This window comes from Gymnodraco acuticeps, unplaced genomic scaffold (assembly GCF_902827175.1).
Source record: "Gymnodraco acuticeps unplaced genomic scaffold, fGymAcu1.1, whole genome shotgun sequence".
Taxonomy (NCBI): domain Eukaryota; kingdom Metazoa; phylum Chordata; class Actinopteri; order Perciformes; family Bathydraconidae; genus Gymnodraco; species Gymnodraco acuticeps.
This window is the reverse complement of record NW_022990989.1, coordinates 89720-108187: the sequence shown is the minus strand read 5'-3', so window position 1 is coordinate 108187 and position 18468 is coordinate 89720. Positions and strand designations below refer to the sequence as shown.

General features: G+C 40.1%; 1 protein-coding gene and 1 long non-coding RNA gene across 2 annotated transcripts; one reads left to right on the top strand and one right to left on the bottom strand.

The window, feature by feature from the left end:
• Positions 1-561: 561 nt before the first annotated feature.
• On the bottom strand, positions 562-7714 carry hapln3 (hyaluronan and proteoglycan link protein 3). Its single transcript, XM_034235777.1, has 5 exons — positions 7582-7714; positions 6670-6808; positions 4225-4623; positions 3690-3992; positions 562-1694 (listed from the first exon to the last, which is right to left on the bottom strand). Exons 2-5 carry the CDS (start codon positions 6800-6802, stop codon positions 1417-1419), a joined length of 1113 nt encoding a protein of 370 aa, XP_034091668.1. The 5' UTR covers positions 6803-6808; positions 7582-7714; the 3' UTR covers positions 562-1416.
• Positions 2887-4440, top strand: LOC117559114. The gene is made up of 3 exons (XR_004570926.1): positions 2887-2999; positions 3668-3954; positions 4238-4440. It is a non-coding gene; the product is annotated as an uncharacterized LOC117559114 (long non-coding RNA).
• Positions 7715-18468: the final 10754 nt, after the last annotated feature.

The window sequence follows — 18468 nt, the reverse complement described above, 5'->3', positions numbered from 1 at the left end:
CCTGCTAGCCTTAGCATGCATACATTCAAATTTAGCTTGATAACTGTAGTTAACAAACGTTTGACTCACCCAAAGCAGCCAGACTGGACTCTGTTTCACCCATGCACCGTAAGAAGGCTTTGAAGTGGCTTTCGAGCCTTCAAGACCATCACATGGTCCAAAACAGCAGTAAAAGCAAAAAGATTCTCTGCTCATGGTGAAAACCTATCCTCTTCAGCTGTTATCATGGTGTCTCCAGGGGTTTAGCATCAGTGGCTAATCAGTCCTCCATTCTCTAACAACACTCCTGCTAATCTACCAAACTATTTCTTATGATTTATAATAGTTGTACAAGCATTGACGGATTACTAAAATATCTACAGGGCACATCCGGGGACCAAAGTGTTGGGACGCATAATTACTACAAAAAGCCATAAAACAATTATGAGACACAAACGGATCAAAGGACCACAAAGAGACACGAAACTACACATGTTCCGTCTGCAATAACTTTGATGTATGAAATTATATTTTTCCTAAATCACCCAATATTATAACCAATGCACTTTGTATGAAAACATCTTTACAGTAGTCTTTTTATTAATTTGTAGAAAACAGTACAAATGCATATACATATACAATGAAACACAAAACCAATAGATACATAAGTATTTGATGAAACACTGCTTCTTCTTCCACAAAGGATGTAAACAAGGTAAGGTAGTTTAAACATAACAACAATACAGATACTTACTCTTAAATTCTGGTTTCTCCATCACAGAGCACTACTCTTAATCGCCCAGAAAAATGCTAAAAGAGATGCATTACACTTCTCTAATGGAATACAAAGACATACAAAGACTCTAGTATATTTCACAGTGTTAGAAAGTCAAAAAGAGTTACCTAGAGTAAATGAGAGTACAATCATGGACCATCTGGAAAGATCTGAGAGGAAAACACTCTTCACTACCTCATCCAACAAGGTGCTTTTTAGCACGGCGCTTACCAAAGAGTTGCCCGAAACCCACTGACACCTCTGAGATGAACTGGAACACAGACAGTGAGCCTTATTGCCCAATATCAACCTATAAAATAGGGTTTAAAAATATTGTAGCTGTATAAGCAGCATGCTAATGCCCATGGTTTTGTATTGAGACGTGGGTATAATGTTCTTGTTCTGGCCATATAGCCTACAGAGACATTTAATTAAGTACAAGTGGCATCCCAAGATAAATGTACACATTTAAACAGAGGTTGTCGGTAGTAAAGTTCAATACGAATATAGTCTTACGGAGGTGGAGTGTGACTAACCCAAATGGACTGAAATAGCTCAGAAATGAAGAAACTGCTCATTTGCTCCCAGGCTATAGCTAATGCTAACCTCACAAACCCAGTTTTGAACCAATGTGCTGTTTGTCTTATTTTGAGCCGAAGCATCTACCGATAACAGTAGACGGCAAATTTCAGGCTCAGAGGGGGGAACCCAAAACTACGCACCCCTGGTTTTGGTGGGCCGCAGTTAGCTCGGGCCTTTGTGATGGGATAACGGACGCTCCCGTCAGCCAACCATCCGGCGTCACAGCGGTCCAACCCCATCAGCCTCCAGGCGGCGTACATCTGGCCCACTTTGGCTATTTGACTTCCATCACTGGCACAAGCCTGGACCGCTTCTGTGAAGTTGAGCTTGGTGTGGTGCTTTAAGAAGTACACGGTCCCTAAATCAGAAGAGAATCATAGGTGAAGAGATTAAACTTGATGTATTTGGGTTTGAAGACAAGGAGTAGACAGTCTAAATCTACATTCATCAGTTATAGGCCTAGTAGGTTAAAATAGCGCGGCCTAGCCATCTTTGTGTTTACTGTGACAGAAACCGGGAGCTGAACAGTTCATGTAAGCTGTATTTAACGAACTAAATCTAGTTCCATTAGACCACATGACATAAGGAAAAGGGGCAAAGGAAATTGGAGATGGACCTTCAGTTAGCGTCTACAGCAGCTCAATCTCAGCGAAACACAAACCCTAGCGCCGGTTTTGTGTTACCCGAATACGAGGCAAAACCAAAACCACCAGCCAAAGGCGAGGAGAACGAGTTGTGAAACACGAGTCGTTTTTGTTTCTGCCTCATTGGATTGAATCCGATAAACTGACCCTGTACTTTCAACGTGAAATTTGACATGGCCTCGGACGGCTCTACTTCTCTGGTCTTTCGAATATTTTCTTTGTAGTTTCATTCTTTAATAAGTAGAAACTGGACACTAGTGACTCACTGTTGCATCTCGAGGAGGAAGTGTTATTACAAGAAAGAATGGGCCTAGACTGTTCATTAAGTTCATTAGATATCTTTGCACCAGAATAAGTAGATATCTATGGCCATATCTTGCACCTTTTGAAAAGTTCCCAATCAGTCATACTCGGCTTCATGGGGGGTCATTCGCGGGCCATGCCCCCCCAAATGAGTCACTGTGCCCCCCCCAATGCAGGGTGGGCAAGCCTTATTGCCACTTTGCCGTTTTTTTTTTTTTAATCATATAAGTTAAAACGTTTCCACTAAAAGTTTTTTGTGTGAAGTACATCAGAAATAAAGAATACAAATTGGTATTCTTTATTTATTCTTTATATGAAACACAGCCTGAGGTGTGCTCACTGCTGCTCTCTGATTGGTGTGTTGCTTGACCAATGACCCCCGACCTTTGTTTTGTTATCATTACGTGGCTGTGTGTTTAGATGAAAGCCCAGTGGCGATCTGTCCATCTGTTATACTGATTATACAGTAAAGTCATCGAAAATAATATGATATACAGTACAGTACAAGTACATGGGTCTCTGTGTTTCATTCAAGCTCGGCTCTCTGTGTGTGGCACGAGCGCATTTTGTCAGTGCGCGAGCGGTAACGTGGAATATTGTTGTTAGCATCTAGTTAGCTAGCTATGCTAACGGAATAAAGAGCTGTTTCTACACCAAGGTGGAGGAGAGTCCTCTCCTGTCAGACTGAGAGGATCTTATAACGTCAGCTCAGTGAGGTAAAGGACTCTCAGTGTTTAGATAGTTCACTTTAGTGTAAGTTATCTCAGTGGGTCTCAAACGGTTTGGTGACCATTTATGTAAACAAGTATTTGCGAGGAATAGGCTACCTTTATATGATCATTATAGTTATTAAAGAATAAGAGAATAAATGGAAAACGGGTATGAAATACTATAGGACAGTAACACAAGAATACCATTTAAAAGGGGCGTGATTAGTAAAATATCCATAAAGAAAAAGTAAATCTGTTTACAGTTCGGTTTCATATGGATGTTGAGAGATGTATCCATAGATCTCTTAATTTTGCTCTCAAAGTGCACCAGATGAATGCTTTTAACTTCAATATTTAAAAAAACATCTTCCCGGGGGAGCATGCCCCCAGACCCTCCTAGAGGAGGTTAGGTCCACCCCCACCTAAAACATGTTCACATGGATACATTTGCACACTTTTTATATGGTGGCCTATGTCCATATGTTTCATATGTCTGCACAAGTCATAGGTGCGCTATAAAATAGCACTACACCCCTGCAATGTGTGTGAGAGACAATAGCTTTACAGCATGTTTTTTTTAAATTGAAGTTGCGTTGGTGTTTGTGTGTTGGTTATTGACGGCAGTGTGTGCCCCCCCTTGGTAAATGATTTCCCCCCCATTTGATTTGTTCTAGAGCCGACCCTGGTCATACTGACCCTTGACAGAGGCGGAGAAGCAGAAGGAGTCGTAGTGGTGGAGGAGGCGATGTCGTTGTCCATAGTTGCGCAGACCAGGAGCTAAGTCATCTCCACCGCATCCGTCACGAGGGGCTGTGATTGGATACTGCACTGTGCCGTCAGCCAACCAGCCGGCGTTACACCAGTCCAGCCCCTCATCCCACGCCGTGAAGAGCTGCTCAAATGTAGCCAGTGTGGCCTCCTGATCCTTGCACGCCTGTTTGGCCTCAAAGAAGTTAAAAAGGTAGCGTCCTTTCTGAGAGAAGTAGGGGAACACCACACCTACAGAGGGAGGAGAGGTTAGAAATGAGCTTTTATGGTGATACATAGACATAGACATAGACCTGGTAGTAAGATACTGTCCCATTAAGAAAGAGCAATGATTATGAATGAATAGTATTTTGGCAAGTATGATTGAAAGGTGCACCAGTTGAATTTTACTCTGTCCGTTTTACTTCTGTCAAAAAGGCCAGCCCCTCTCCTCTTGGAGTTCACACTCACACACTCTCCTCACCCCTCATCTCTAGGTCCACCGTCACACTCTCATCCTCCAGGCCATCGATCACCTCACAGCGGTATCTCCCCGTGTCGTTGAGCTGCAGCTCGTTGATCACCAACGACATGTCGCCTGGGGCCGAGCGTCGCAGGCGGACCCTTCCCTTAAAGCTGCCGTAGCTGCGGTGACGGTTGCCCATGGCCACCATGACCTCCGTTTCCATGGCGAGGGCTTGCAGGGACACAGGTGCACTGACAGTGTTGGCGGGAAGCCACGACCATTTGACCCGAGTCCTGCGAGGCGCGGAGGGCTCGGGCTCGTAGTGGAAGTGGCAGGGCAGCGTGACACTGCTGCCCCTGGAGGCCGATACCGAGATCTCCGGGGACTCCACCAGGAGGCGCACCCCGTTAAAGTAGACTAGAGAAAACACAAGAACAGAAATATTAAAGGTCACATATTATGCAAAATCCACTTGTTCATGTCTCTTCTACATCAACATGTGTCCCCTCTTCTTCATGTCTCTTCTACATCACCATGTGTCCCCTCTGTGGAAAGAGATTCTGAAAGTTTCAGGAAAAAAGGTTCTCTCTCTTTTTGTCCTGAACCATTTACATAAAAACCTGTCTGAAAATGAGCTGATCAGATTTTGGCCATAACGATGTTTTGGCGTGTGTAACCATTAGCCAATCACCAACCAAGGTAACCCCCCCCCCCACCTTATCACCTGAATCTCCTCCTAGAGCACCTTTGTGTTCTTTTTAACCAAATCTCTCTCAGAGGGGCGTGGGGAGGGGCTCCTTATTTTCATCTAGAGTAACAGACAGAGAATCTGCACTTTGGAAACGGCTGAAACAGAGGGGATTATGGGTAATGCTGCAATGATCTGTTTGGTGTTTCAGCCAATCAGAGACTTGTTTTGTATATATCTGAGACCTATAACATATTGATGAAAAACAGTAGAATAGGGGACCTTTAAGATAATGTATTTATAGGATTATTAAAGCTAAATCTTTCTGATATTTACTCCTCACTGGTCATGTAATGGAGCACTTTGTCTTAAATCCTCCATCCCACAAGGTCCCACAGATTTGTTTACCAGAATCAGAATCCAGTTTATTGCCAGGTTAATAAGTATATTAAGGAAGTTGCATTGATGTTATGGTGCAACACATAAACATAGGAAGAAACCTTTTACAGGAGCACTGATATTTCAATAAGATTAATTTTGTAGCTGTTTTGAATCAGCATCATTTCACAGCTGTACGGACCTCACAGTGGACAGTTTACCTGTTAAACTAAGGTGTTACTAAAAACATCAATACAGTCTCTCTGGCCAAACTTCATGGATTAGAGCGTAATCATAAATGTTATTATTCACACAAATGCATTTAGAGAAACTGCCCTGAGAAAGTGTTCAGTCATATTCTAACCCTCGACTGGTCTGACATCAAACACAGAATGTACGCCCCCTGCAGGACTGTTTACGTCAATGAGTCTGCATTTCCAACTTTGTACAGTCTATGATTTTCATGTTAACAGTGGTCCCAAATGTCTTATATTATTTCCTTTATATGAGACAAATAAACGCTACTAATTACTTTGGATAGGTCTATATTTTCTTTAGTGCAACACAAACGGATATGTTCACCACACTCACACAGGTCAACCGTTACAAAAACAACATCAATAACTACAGAGTTTGTTATTTCAACCCCTCCTCCCAGCACATCCAGCTGCTGTGATGTAAACAAACATTAATCTGCTTCTCACACACAGCAGAGGTGGAATAGTATTCAAAGTTCTGACTTGCTCTGATTGTGTCAAATATTCTGTTTCAAGTAAACAGTATTTAAAGTTTTACTAAAAAATACCAAAATATTAGCTTTCACATATCAAAATAAGAGTATGCATCATGCAGACAGCCCCATTTCAGAATCATCACTTGATTATAATCATTGTTGCATTCATACGCAAGTCTAATGTTTAAGTGAGTAAAGGAGCACATTTCAACTTTATTTGCCTGCAGCTGAATGATGTAATAAATCATAATTCATTTGTTGAAATATTTTTGTAGCGCTATTATCAATCTGAATATGGAAATGAACCAGTAACTTAAAAATACATTCTGTAGTGTAAAGGGTAGAATATTTCCCTTTAGTAGTGGAGTAGAAGTAAAGCATACTGTAACATGGAAATATATCCATATCCATAGTTAGTAGATATGGCAATGAAACACTTAAGTCACAGGCTCCTCCAACAATGCAACATGAATATATATTGGACATAAAACAAATAAATAAAATAAAATAGTGCAAGGGAACAAATGTGCTACAACAATTCTCACAGTCTATGATTAAAACACACATAGACATGAACAGCCCTCTCTTTTAGATCCACACACACACACACACACACACACACACACACACACACACACACACACACACACACACACACACTTACTCTCTCCGTTTCCGTTTCCATGGCTGATGTCCTGGTAGTGAAAGCCGTTGTTGTAGCGGGGGCTCCAGGCCTGAGAGCCGGGCAGCAGCAGCAGCAGGCAGGCGGCCAGCAGGGAGCGCAGCGGGGTCAGCATGTTGATCTGCGGAGCAACCGTCACAACATGAGTGAACCCCTATCTGCTCTGCTGTCAATTACTAATATTAGCAACATATATACCAAGAGGAGGACGCCGATGAATCACACACTGGCAAGCAATTAATTCGATGCACGCAATTGTATTAAAGCATCTGTATTAAAGAGATATACATAATTATCTTTCAAAATCCCTAAAATATGTGACTCAAAGGAGACGCTGGAGTGCTGATAATCCAATGTCAGAATCAGTATTGCATTACATTAATACAAATGTAAATAAATACATAAATAAAACATGAGCTTCTTCAGCGTTTAGATGAAAGAATGTTTGGTGTGTTCACAATGGTTGTTAAACACAGCCTACTTTCATCCTACATTTGTAAAAATGACGTCAAAGTATATAAAAAACATTTATCACTCATTTTATTTTATGACATTATAGACAATCTATTAGGAACTAAATAAACTTCTCTCAAACCCCTGTCATTAGACAATTACGTTTAATATATTCAATTATCTCCTTCCTATTCTCTTTCTCCTTTAAAGATTGCAACCCCCTACATATCACCAATAACGCTATGATTATAATAATGATATGTTAATGTAATCATTACATACATTACATTTTAATTACTTCTTCCGTGCTGCTTTACAAGGTATAGCCTATACAGTGTTACTACTCTCTGTTGACTAACTGAATTATTAGGCTACCATTTCTCGAAAATTCACCCGTAAATCAAGAATGAAAAACTAAAGAAAAAGCCAAACAGTGAATACCTCCGCGGTTTAAATCCTCCGCCGCTTTATCGTCCGTCTATGGGAACCAAGAAGTCGTAAAGTGAGTCACACAGAAAGCAGCAGTCCTCTCAGCGTCTTCAGATCATCTCCTCCTCATCCTCTGCCTCTCTCAGACACACTGAGAGCAGCACGAGCGCTACGTCACGCGACGAGGCATCCCCTTTGAAGTGAGCAGTGACCTCACATCATGCACGAGACCAGAAAACAAAAAATAAATAAAACACCTACTTATACTCGTAATTAGGTATTTGTGCTTTTCTTAAGCCTTTTCTCTTCATGTGATGCTTTTACTGGAAACAAATAATGAATTGACAACTTTTTTTCATTGTTTGAGTCATTTAACATGCACACATCAATCAATCAACAACTTTATTAATCCCGCAAGGGGCAATTGGTTATGAGCAGCAGTTTATGTCATGTACACAGGCAGGAACATACAAGAAGAAAACACACAGATACACCTGGGAGCACAGATGTGGATAATTCCAATTTACACTATAAACAGTTCAAAGCATCACAATAATAAATAAATAATCAAGTTAAAAGCCTTTTCAAGAATTTAAAAGTTTGAGTGCAGAAGGGATGAATGATTTAGAAAAGCATTTGTTAATGTTTCCAACTTCACAAATACAACAATATTCTGCTTTCCCCTTATTTTAATAGTTTTACTTCATTATAACAGTTATCAGTAGTGGAACATGTGCTTTCAACCCAGTCTCATAAAAAAACGTGTAATAACTACGTTGGTCCACAACGTAGGACGTAGTATTTCTACAAAAACGCCTCTGAAATTGTAGGATCTCTACGTTTTTTTTCACCATTCATTCCAATGAGTGGCGTCTATGTCACGTGATCTTCACATTTCTCCCTGCAGAAAAAAAAAACATGGTCGAACTTCGTTTTATTCTCGGTGTAAAATGCCTATTTTAAAGTTAGTTTGGCCATTAAAATGCCTTTTGATGTCATTTGATGCGAGAAATATGAGTTGTTATTTCAGATTATGTGTGCAGTGGATGTACATGATCTTTAGTTTGCTAGTTATTACGAAGATTAATTCAGGAAATTGTGTCGATATAACGTTTTTCATTGTTACCAAGGTGGTTGCTAGAGACGCTGCTATCGATATTATTTCTGTTATGTTGTGTAACAGTTTAATGGTGTAATCTTTATTGCTACCCCCTTCCCCGTCAATGTATAGTGTTGGTCCACAGAACAAACGTATTAGTTTAACAAAATCCGCATCTAAAATTGTGGCATATACAATATTATTTTCCCCTGTGCAATTCCAGTCTCACATCTCACATCACATCGTCATAAACAAATACCGGAAACAGACCGAAAACACTTTATTCCGAGTGTGCTTTCTTTTCTCTTTGAAAGTCATCACATAACGGCATTGTAATACACGGTTCGGCTGCATTAAATATTACATATCTGCCGTAGTTCTCTATTTATAGAGCCCTGATGAGAAGACTTCTAGACAAACATGAGGAACTGCCGCCAACACTGAAAACGTGACATGGATCATAAATATATCAGCCATTAAACAACATCTTACATTTCTTTTCACACAATACGTCTCCTTGCAGTATCAACACTAGTTCGGCTGACTTTTATATTTTATCCAATTGGTAGATAGGCTGTATTTACACCATAAAGGTGCACAGCTGATATAAAGGGACATAAAGCATTAAAGCATGTTATTGAATTTCATTATTTTTATTATTAGATATTAATAGGATCCCTATAAAGTATATTAATTACTCGTTATTCTCTACTAATAGTTAATTAAAGACTGTATATAATGACTATTTTGCACATCCCTTTCAAGATTTCAAGATTTTCTAAGGTTTATTGACATATCATATACACAAACGGTGTAGTTATGCAATGAATGAAAAACGTTGTGTATACCTCCAGCAATGTTAACTATGTTGAAGCACTTATTTTAACTGATATTATACATATGTATTATACTCTTATATAAGATGTATGTAGATAGTATAATAAATGTGCAGAATACGACAGTTTAATGGTGGAGGTACACACATATTGATAGATGTCTTGTAATGCACTGTTGAGGAACCTGCGACCAAAGTTTTTCATCTCCGGCCTTGTCAGGTATTGAACAATCAATAAATATAGAACACAGAATTATTAAATATAAAACACAGAATTTGTGTGATTATACTAAATGATTTACAAATAAACACCACTGCATATTTACAACTGTTACACATGCTGATGTAACGCAAATGTTTCCAACTTGGGATCAATAAAGTATATCTTATCTTAAGATGATCGATGGCTACTGCCATATTTGCAAAATGTGCCTCTGAACCTTGACAAGTGCATGTTTCAGGCTCATCAATTAACAACAGGAGGGGTCACAAACATAAGACCAGCTGTTAAATAAAGCTCTTCTGACCTTAGCTGGCATGTGGGTAATGCTACCCATTATGGGCACAAGCAATTTTCACCCATTTATTAATTATATGTTTTACATTTGAGTGTTTCCTATCCCCTAAACCTCCAGGGATGTACACAGTTTAATACTGGCCACTTCTTATTATGGGAAATACGAAAACGTCTTTTAAAACTACACTCCCAGTAGAGACGTGCCATAGATAGAGAACATGTTGCGAAACACAATAGCCAGCATGTGTAGTTCTGGGGACGGGGTGGGGGAGGGGGGGACGGGGTGGGCCCGTTCAAATCCAGTTTTGGACATTCTGCCGTGGTTCCATCCCATTTCAAGTGCTGTTCGACGCTCGGCACACTCTCCAATCACAGAGCTTGAGGACTATCACAGGGTTTGTCAAGCGAAGCGGAGAGAATACTTACTTCCGGGTGTAATATTCTGTAAAGCAAATGAGCTGCTCCGACCCTCGGTCCTGACGGACTCCAACTTGTGTTTATTAATTAATCAAACAAATAAATAAACACAAGGATAATTATGTGTTATTGTTGAGTAAATGGAGAATTGCACAGGGGAACATAACGTAGGCTATCTATGCCACAATTTTAGATGCGGATTTTGTTAAACTAATACGTTTGCGCTGTGGACCAACACTATACATTGACGGGGAAGGGGGTAGCAATAAAGATAACACCATTAAACAGTTACACAACATAACAGAAATAATATCGATAGCAGCATCCCTAGCAACCACCTTGGTGACAATGAAAACGTTATATAGACACAATTTCCTGAAGTAATCTTCGTAATAACTAGCAAACTAAAGATCATGTGCATCCACTGCACACATAATCTGAAATAACAACTCATATTTCTCGCATCAAATGACATCAAAAGGCATTTTAATGGCCAAACTAACTTTAAAATAGGCATTTTACACCGAGAATAAAACAAAGTTCGGCCATGTTTTTTTTTTCTGCAGGGAGAAATGTGAAGATCACGTGACATAGACGCCAGTCATTGGAATGAATGGTGAAAAAAAACGTAGGTATTTTACAATTTCAGAGGCGTTTTTGTAGAAATACTACGTCCTACGTTGTGGACCAACGTAGTTATTACACGTTTTTTTATGAGACTGGGTTGGTACTTTACGTAATAAAAAATACCACAGTTAAGACAGATGGTGTAATACACAATGTGAGGCTCCTCCTCAACTTACTACAAATCAAGCAACACTTATGATATAACAAACTAAATAGAATATCAGTCACATGGGTAATTGTTCTGCTTATATTCGTAAGACTTTATTGACTTATTGTGAAAACTGTGAAACTAATACAAATACCCGTACAGATACGCCACGTCAGCACATCTTGCAGACAGATGCCACCTCAATTCTTGTTTAAAAATTAACAGGGGTCAGGTCAAAACAGTTGACCCATTTCCGTCTCATCCCTTCAAAGGATCGCCTTCTCAAACTTTTTTAACCAATTTGGGATGTGCAATATCTTGTTTATCCAAATAAAAAATATAAGGCTTCAACATTCATGAAAGCAAACAATAAAACCCTGGTCATTTTAATAGGTTAAGGTCCATTTAACAGCAGAGGAAAGTCCTCATTAACACTTAACAACGCAGGTGTGCCTTTTCTCAAAATGACGCAACCTAGACTGACCCTGGATTTTAAAATATAAATGAGGTGTCAAGTGTTTTTCCATTTGAATTTGTCATCATGAGCTGTTGGGCAGGTGCTGGAGAAACCAAGAAAAACTTCTAGAAGCAGGCCTTGTTGTTTTGTTATCATGTTGGTTTAATCATTGTCGTATAGGGAACCCTTTAATGACGGCTATTCTACTGCTTTAAAGGTTGAATATTGACAGGAAACCATTGATGGTCCAAATATCCAGCTCCACATTGTCATAATGAGTGTTGACTTTGTGTGACAGAGAGTTAACATTTAAGATAATCTTCAGACACATCTTCAGACTGATTTGTTGGAAGTATTTTGTCTCTTGAAGTGTACAAGAGTGTCATCTTTTACAGTAATCAACAGTGTCTGTGTTTGTATTGTGTTAGATTCTAATGTCCTAAGAGTTCAGATCCACAACAAAGTGCATGTTTTTTAAATTACCAAGATATATGGCAGGTTTTTTGAGAAATAATTAGGTGTGAAAGTTGTTTTGAACAGCAACAACATGCTGCCAACTTCTCCTTTCCTGATAGGCTTGATATAGCTTGTTATTGAATGCCCCTGTTCGGCCATGCCCTCAAGTAACACAGCAGATATTGCCACATGACCTCATATTTCAATCGTTGGTGGAAATAATAGCAGCCGTGTTGGAAAACAAGAGCAATTCCAGTTCTCCAGTGGGACCGAAAGAGAAGGAGCTACTGCCCGAATATCTGAGTAACGGCTGGTTTTCACGGTGCAGATGGAAGCTGCCCTCCTGACACGAGCACAACGTGAATCCTGAACATGATATTTATTGTCCCCAGAAGAGCCACAACACTACACCAAGTTTAAAGTCTGAAAGTCCTGCACGCAACTCCTTCCTCTGCGGTCAGCGCTCTGAAGCCACTGCAGTTTTTCTTCTGACTTGACTGACACCCGGCCCGAATAACAAAAACCCAAGATTAAGAGATGTCGAGCCGCTGGAAGACGACGAGGATGTTGAGGGTTTCATTTTAAATCACTTGTGGTCACTAATCAAGGTTACAATGTGTGTATTTACCACATTCCTACATTTCTGCCATCATACTCTTCCGTCCTCTAAAAGGAAATTACAATAAAGGGAGAGTTCAGATGTTTTGAAATGGGGTTGAATGAGGTCCTTATCCATCGTCAGTGTATTACCACCATTGGCTGTTATATGATATTGACCATAGTTTGGAGAATAAAGCATAAATACTGAAACGGGAGCAAAGCAGACTCTTTAGCAGCACAACGCAATTCAGCCACTAAAAAAGGTTCATATGATTTTAACTGCACCTTGTTTTGGTATAATTTCACTGCTTTACCTTACTGTCAGAGCTTTCCTGAGATCTGAAGCTTTTCAATGTCTCTTCAAAGCCACCAGACTCCATTGACAAAAACAGTAATTTTACCTCATACTGTAGCACCTGGGAGATGCTGCACTTATTCTGCCTTGATCAGATGGTTTGTTTGTGTTTTTGTGTGGCTTTGGTTAAACAGTATTTAGTTCTGCTTTACAAAATTCAAAGGAACACAAAAAAGAAGACAACCAATAGCGACAGCAGTATCTTCTGTGATCGCCGGCCCGCGGTAAAATGACTGTTTTTGTCGATGGAGCATGGTGACTTTGAAGGGATAATAGATCACAGCTTTAGTTCCCTGCTGGAGACATAGATCGTATCACAGTCTCACAGCGAGGGAAAGCAGTCAAATGACCTTTCCTTTAGAATACATTTAGCTGTATTAGCAGTGCAAACTGACTTTGGAGAGATACCTCATACGACCCCACAACATGTCTCCCTTTTAAACAAAAAGTAGACAATTCTTTGATATTATGCATATTTATTTTTACTTATGGGCCCTTGACGTTCAGTTTGACTTGATGTGACCTTGCAGACAGTCAATCTACGTTAATGTTTAAGTGAGGGATTAAATCTGTAGCAGACAATCCCAGATCTGGATCACAACAAACCTCATCAGTTGTGGTTTCCCCTAAACTGAACTCCTCATGTTGTTCTCCTTCTCTTCCTCCCTTCATTCTTACTTTCTTTTCTGTCCACAAACCCACAACAACTGTGAGTCTGCCACTCCTCCTCTTACCACAAACAGCAATGTCATTGTGTTCCTCCCAACAAACTTACACCATGTGGAAACTGAGATGATGATTCATTGACACAGTCATACAAATAGGACATTATTGTCGCATTTGTCACTAAAACAAGGTTAAAATAAGTTAATTCATCTATGGTTAAGATTTCGGTGCATTTTTTGAATGCTTGCATCTTCACTCATCATTGACGCACTGAAACCACTCGTTCCTTCTTCTCTCCACTTCCATCTGAAATATTTGCTTTGAAAGAAAATATCTACGACGGGTTCAGAAGGGCTCACTTCCTTGCCTGGGATTTCCTTTTACGCCACAACACAGCTCTCCAGGGAAGGTTAGAGAGAGTGGTGCACCACGTCGGAAATATTTAACTACTATGGATGCCACGAAACGGTGCTATAATTCACGGTTCCAAGAGGACGAATGCTACTGACTCACAATCCTCTAACTTTTATTTAAGCATGTGTTTTTATGAGTCAAATATCTCTACATCTAATGAATGGATTGCAATGAAATGTGGTAAATGGGTGACGCCACGATAGCTAACTTTGTAATGAGCATCATGTACAAAGACTGACCACAGAGTTTTAATGCAGTTGTATAGCCTTATGTGTTGTCCTGTATCTGTATCTATCTTTACAAACCAAAAAAGCCCCCAAAAACTGGGTGTCTACTTATAGCACGGTCCCCATCCTCTACATTTAACATGCAAAGTGTCCTTGGGTCATTGCTCCTGTGGCATGAAGTCTACGGTATAAAGTGGTGCAGGAATGAGTCCTCAAACCTGGAAGTGAGTTTGCATTTGAACACTTTTGGTTCCCTTGTCTTGAAGACAATGGTTTTCAAAAGTCTCTGTAGTTAGACACCTGAGATAAAGTCTGTGGTTAACACAGGAGGAGGAGATGTTCACGTTTTATTCCATGACAAAAAACACGTCAGTCAATAAGTATGTGTCAGAAAAATGGCGGTTGCTAACAAGTTACTAAATAAGACAAGTAAACGTCATCACGCCTACACCAGTCCACCTTTAGCTTAGTGTTGGTGATGCACAGTCATGACACCATGATGTCGTTTCTCTATAAACGTTGGCTTTTGTCTTCTCCCAATTGCATTTATGCTTTAAAGATCACAAACGGTTGTACATGTGGAGATGGTTCTGCTGATTAACACGTGTTAAGTAAATAAGTCATAAACCCTTTTGTACAAAGCTTATTTTCTGCACTATACTGAAATCCAATGGAAAAATCACACTGCTTTTTGTCAAGGAAGCCGTTGCAATGCCTACTTCTGGGTCGTCCTGTTAATGGATGATAGTGATGCAGTAAATTAGTTTTATCCCCAAATAAAATGAACATCATAACATTGTAAAAGGCAGAGAGATAAGTCATTAACAGCCACTAAACCCCCTCTTTAGTGTCTGTTAACGACGGCCCCCCCCCCCCCGCCACCCTCCCTGTGTGTCTCTAAGCCATTATCTCCCAGTGTGTTTGAAGAGACAGACCGCTGCTCTTCCCAAAGCCCCACATGAAAGCTTTTGGCCCGGGGCCCCAAATACCAGCAGCCCCTCTGAACTGGGGGTGTAATTTCTGCAAGAACAGCAACATTCAGGTCGAGAGAAGCCCGAAGAGATGACTGTGTGTGTTTGTGTTTGAGTCAGAGCAGGTGATCGTGTCTGAAGTCACACATTGTCATTAGCAGAGACTCGTCATACAGAGGTCAGACCCCAAGAAGGTGTGTGTGTGTGTGTGTGTGTGTGTGTGTGTGTGTGAGGGAGGGAGGGAGGGAGGGAGAGTGTGTTTCCAGCGGGACTGAAATGATTAGAGAGGAAGGTTTCAATAAAAGACCAACAGGAGAGTGAACTGCAGGGCTCAGGGTGACGGTTTCAAGCGTGATTAAAAGATAGAGGGCAAAATGAGCTGTAATAACAAGTAAACACTACAATTTCCCATCTTGTTGTTACTCTCTGATGCAAGTTTAGCAACAACTAAACATACAAAATGCCATTTAAGAAGTGTATTTATGATAAAAGCCACTCACCACCTGTCAGATCCACAGTTAAGAGCATTTATTTGAGCAGAAATAACATAGGATTTCCCCTCTTTTAGGTGACGTCCCTTGAGATGTTTTGTCTGACTTGGTGCATACCGGATTTAAAATAGCAGTTGTTTTCCAGGAGTGGATCCTTCCTGTTTGAGCCCGCTGCTGCGGCGCCTCCAGTTTCCTGCCTCCTTTGGCTCGTCCCCGGCCAGCTGGCATACCAGGAAAGCAAACAGAGGCCGACACGGAGCTGATGGATGTGCAGCGAGACGGATTCAATTCCACATATTTTCCAACACAACTCTGCGAGATAATATCCGAGTTACATTGAACGTATAGGGCAGTATTTGTTGAATAATCCACAACGTTTTGTCGGTAGAAAATACACTTACTGACTTAAACAAATTATTTGATCTGACATATTTTCTTCTTAGAATGAGAAACTCAAAATCTTTCCTTGGTATTCTGATGGTTAACGAACGTTGGTCACAATCTCTTGCTTTCATCTGAATGTTTTTGGTAAAAGGATTTTTTAAATGACAAATTAACTTGAAATGTTTATTCTCAGAATTCTGCGGGGAAAAAACTGAATTCTGAGAATGAACTCAAAACAACAAAATCGTAGTATTCAGAGAATATAGTTAGAATTCTGACTCGAGAAAACGTTGGTCAAACCAAAATAAAAGTCACATATGGCGTTAATCCCCTTCCATACAAAGTAAGTTAGACCTATTGTTGGTTTTATGTTTTTTCTTCAAAATGTGCTCAAATAAATAAGCCTATTCCCAACATACGATGTGAAAATAAAATCCTGCAAGTTATTATAAAAAAGTGGCTTCAAAATTCAAATGAATTCCTACTAACTATAGAACAAAATGTGACTACATACAGGAAGCACACTGCATTTTTAAGGCAATTAGTTCCTTATTGGTGAAGTACAGCCACACAATGTGAATCCAACCATTAACAAGTCATTTAAAAGCATCAGTATAAAGAAAGAAAATAATGTGTCCTTTAAATACTGGACTAGTAAGAACTGCCCTTCTAGAAAAGGACAAGGAGGGGAGAAAGGACGGGGAATGGGAGAGTTTTATTAAATAACAAAGGGGACCCGGAGGATAAAGCTGTCATTAGGTCCTCAACACTTTAAACACAAGCAACTCGTGAGGGGAAAACAGCTGGTGTGTTTGGGAGGGGTTCGAGATGAGATCATCGTGTAAGACAACAGTTGTCTGGGGTTTACTAATGGGAAACCAAAAGTCACACATCTGGTGGCACGGCAACATTTTATGTAAAGCGTTACTGCTGTGCTGAAACGCTGCAGCACAACATCGATCCAGTGAGGCTCCAACATCGTTTAACCTTCACAGCATGAATCTTTTCTCTCATGATTGAAACCCCTGCTGAGGATTTCCCCCACTTTAGTGTGACCTTCAGACTGTAATGAGGCTGAGGAGGAGCCGTGGAGATACCTGGTACAAAGAGAGATTAGGCCCCTGGGGCGTTTAAAATGCTAAACAGGGAAAAGGACCCTCAGTGCTTTCCCTCTTTTGATCTTCCACCTTTTTAAATGGAAAACAGCTCCAATTAATTCAGCAGTGTGAGTGATATATGCCATGCAGTAAAAACACACAGGCTATATGTTTTAAATTCTTTATTTATTCTTCATTTTAACATACAAAGGCCAAACATAAAGGAATCTTGAAATGAACTCATACAATACCATAAAAACATGAATATTTTTTGATCAATAATAGAAAACCTGAACACCTGGGAAACAATATATCTACAATACTTTGAATGTTGATGAACACCGGGAAGAAAATGAAGCTATGTCACCAATAAATTCAGAAATCGGTTGTAAGTCAATAAAATGCATGCAGACGTGGGGAACGTGGAAGCGTCTGCAACAATAATAAATATTGAACAGTGTTTGACACCAGCATCCTTCCTCGCCCTCTCAGTGGCACCGCTATCCCCTCATGCATTTTTTAAAGGGGCTTGAATTAATATTCATTGTTATCAAAACTAACACAGTATAATATTGCACAAGCCCATTATTCATAATTCATGGGGTGGAAAGGTTTAGAATACTGTGGCGGCGGGGGGCGGCAGAAGCAGATGATATGAAGGTTCGTGTCACATGTCCGACGGAACCGTACAAAATCAGTTTTAATTTGGTTCCTCTCGTGTTATCAGCGGGGCCTCAGCTTTCTACTGGAGGCTAAATGTCGGCCCCTGGAGAACTGGTCTGCTTCGAACAATAACATCTACTAACATGGACAGATTGTAGTACAAAATAACTGTTTAAATGCAGCTCACGTATTTACAAAACACAACCAAAGTGCAATTTAATGTAAAACAACAAAAACTGAACTGCAAGTATATTTTTTCTTCTTATGTTTGTAATAATTCACGTTTACTGCTTGTTCTTCAACAATAACTTTTTTTTTGAATATTACAAATGTCAAAACACAAACATCAAAGTGCCATAAAAAAACGGTGAACACAACAAGAAGCAAAGCAGTGTGTGTGAGTGTGTGTGTGAGTGTGTGTGTGCGCGCGTGTGTGTGTGTGTGAGAGAGTGTGTGTGTGTATTGATAGGTTTCA

What these genes read in the sequence shown, in the direction of transcription:
- hapln3 (XM_034235777.1), bottom strand. Translation starts at nt 6,802, where the DNA reads ATGCTGACCCCGCTGCGCTCCCTGCTGGCCGCCTGCCTGCTGCTGCTG. An exon ending in TGGAAACGGAAACGGAGAGA is followed by an intron (nt 4,624 to 6,669) that starts GTAAGTGTGTGT and finishes TGTTTTCTCTAG; the next exon opens with TCTACTTTAACGGGGTGCGC. An exon ending in GGTGGACCTAGAGATGAGGG is followed by an intron (nt 3,993 to 4,224) that starts GTGAGGAGAGTG and finishes CTCCCTCTGTAG; the next exon opens with GTGTGGTGTTCCCCTACTTC.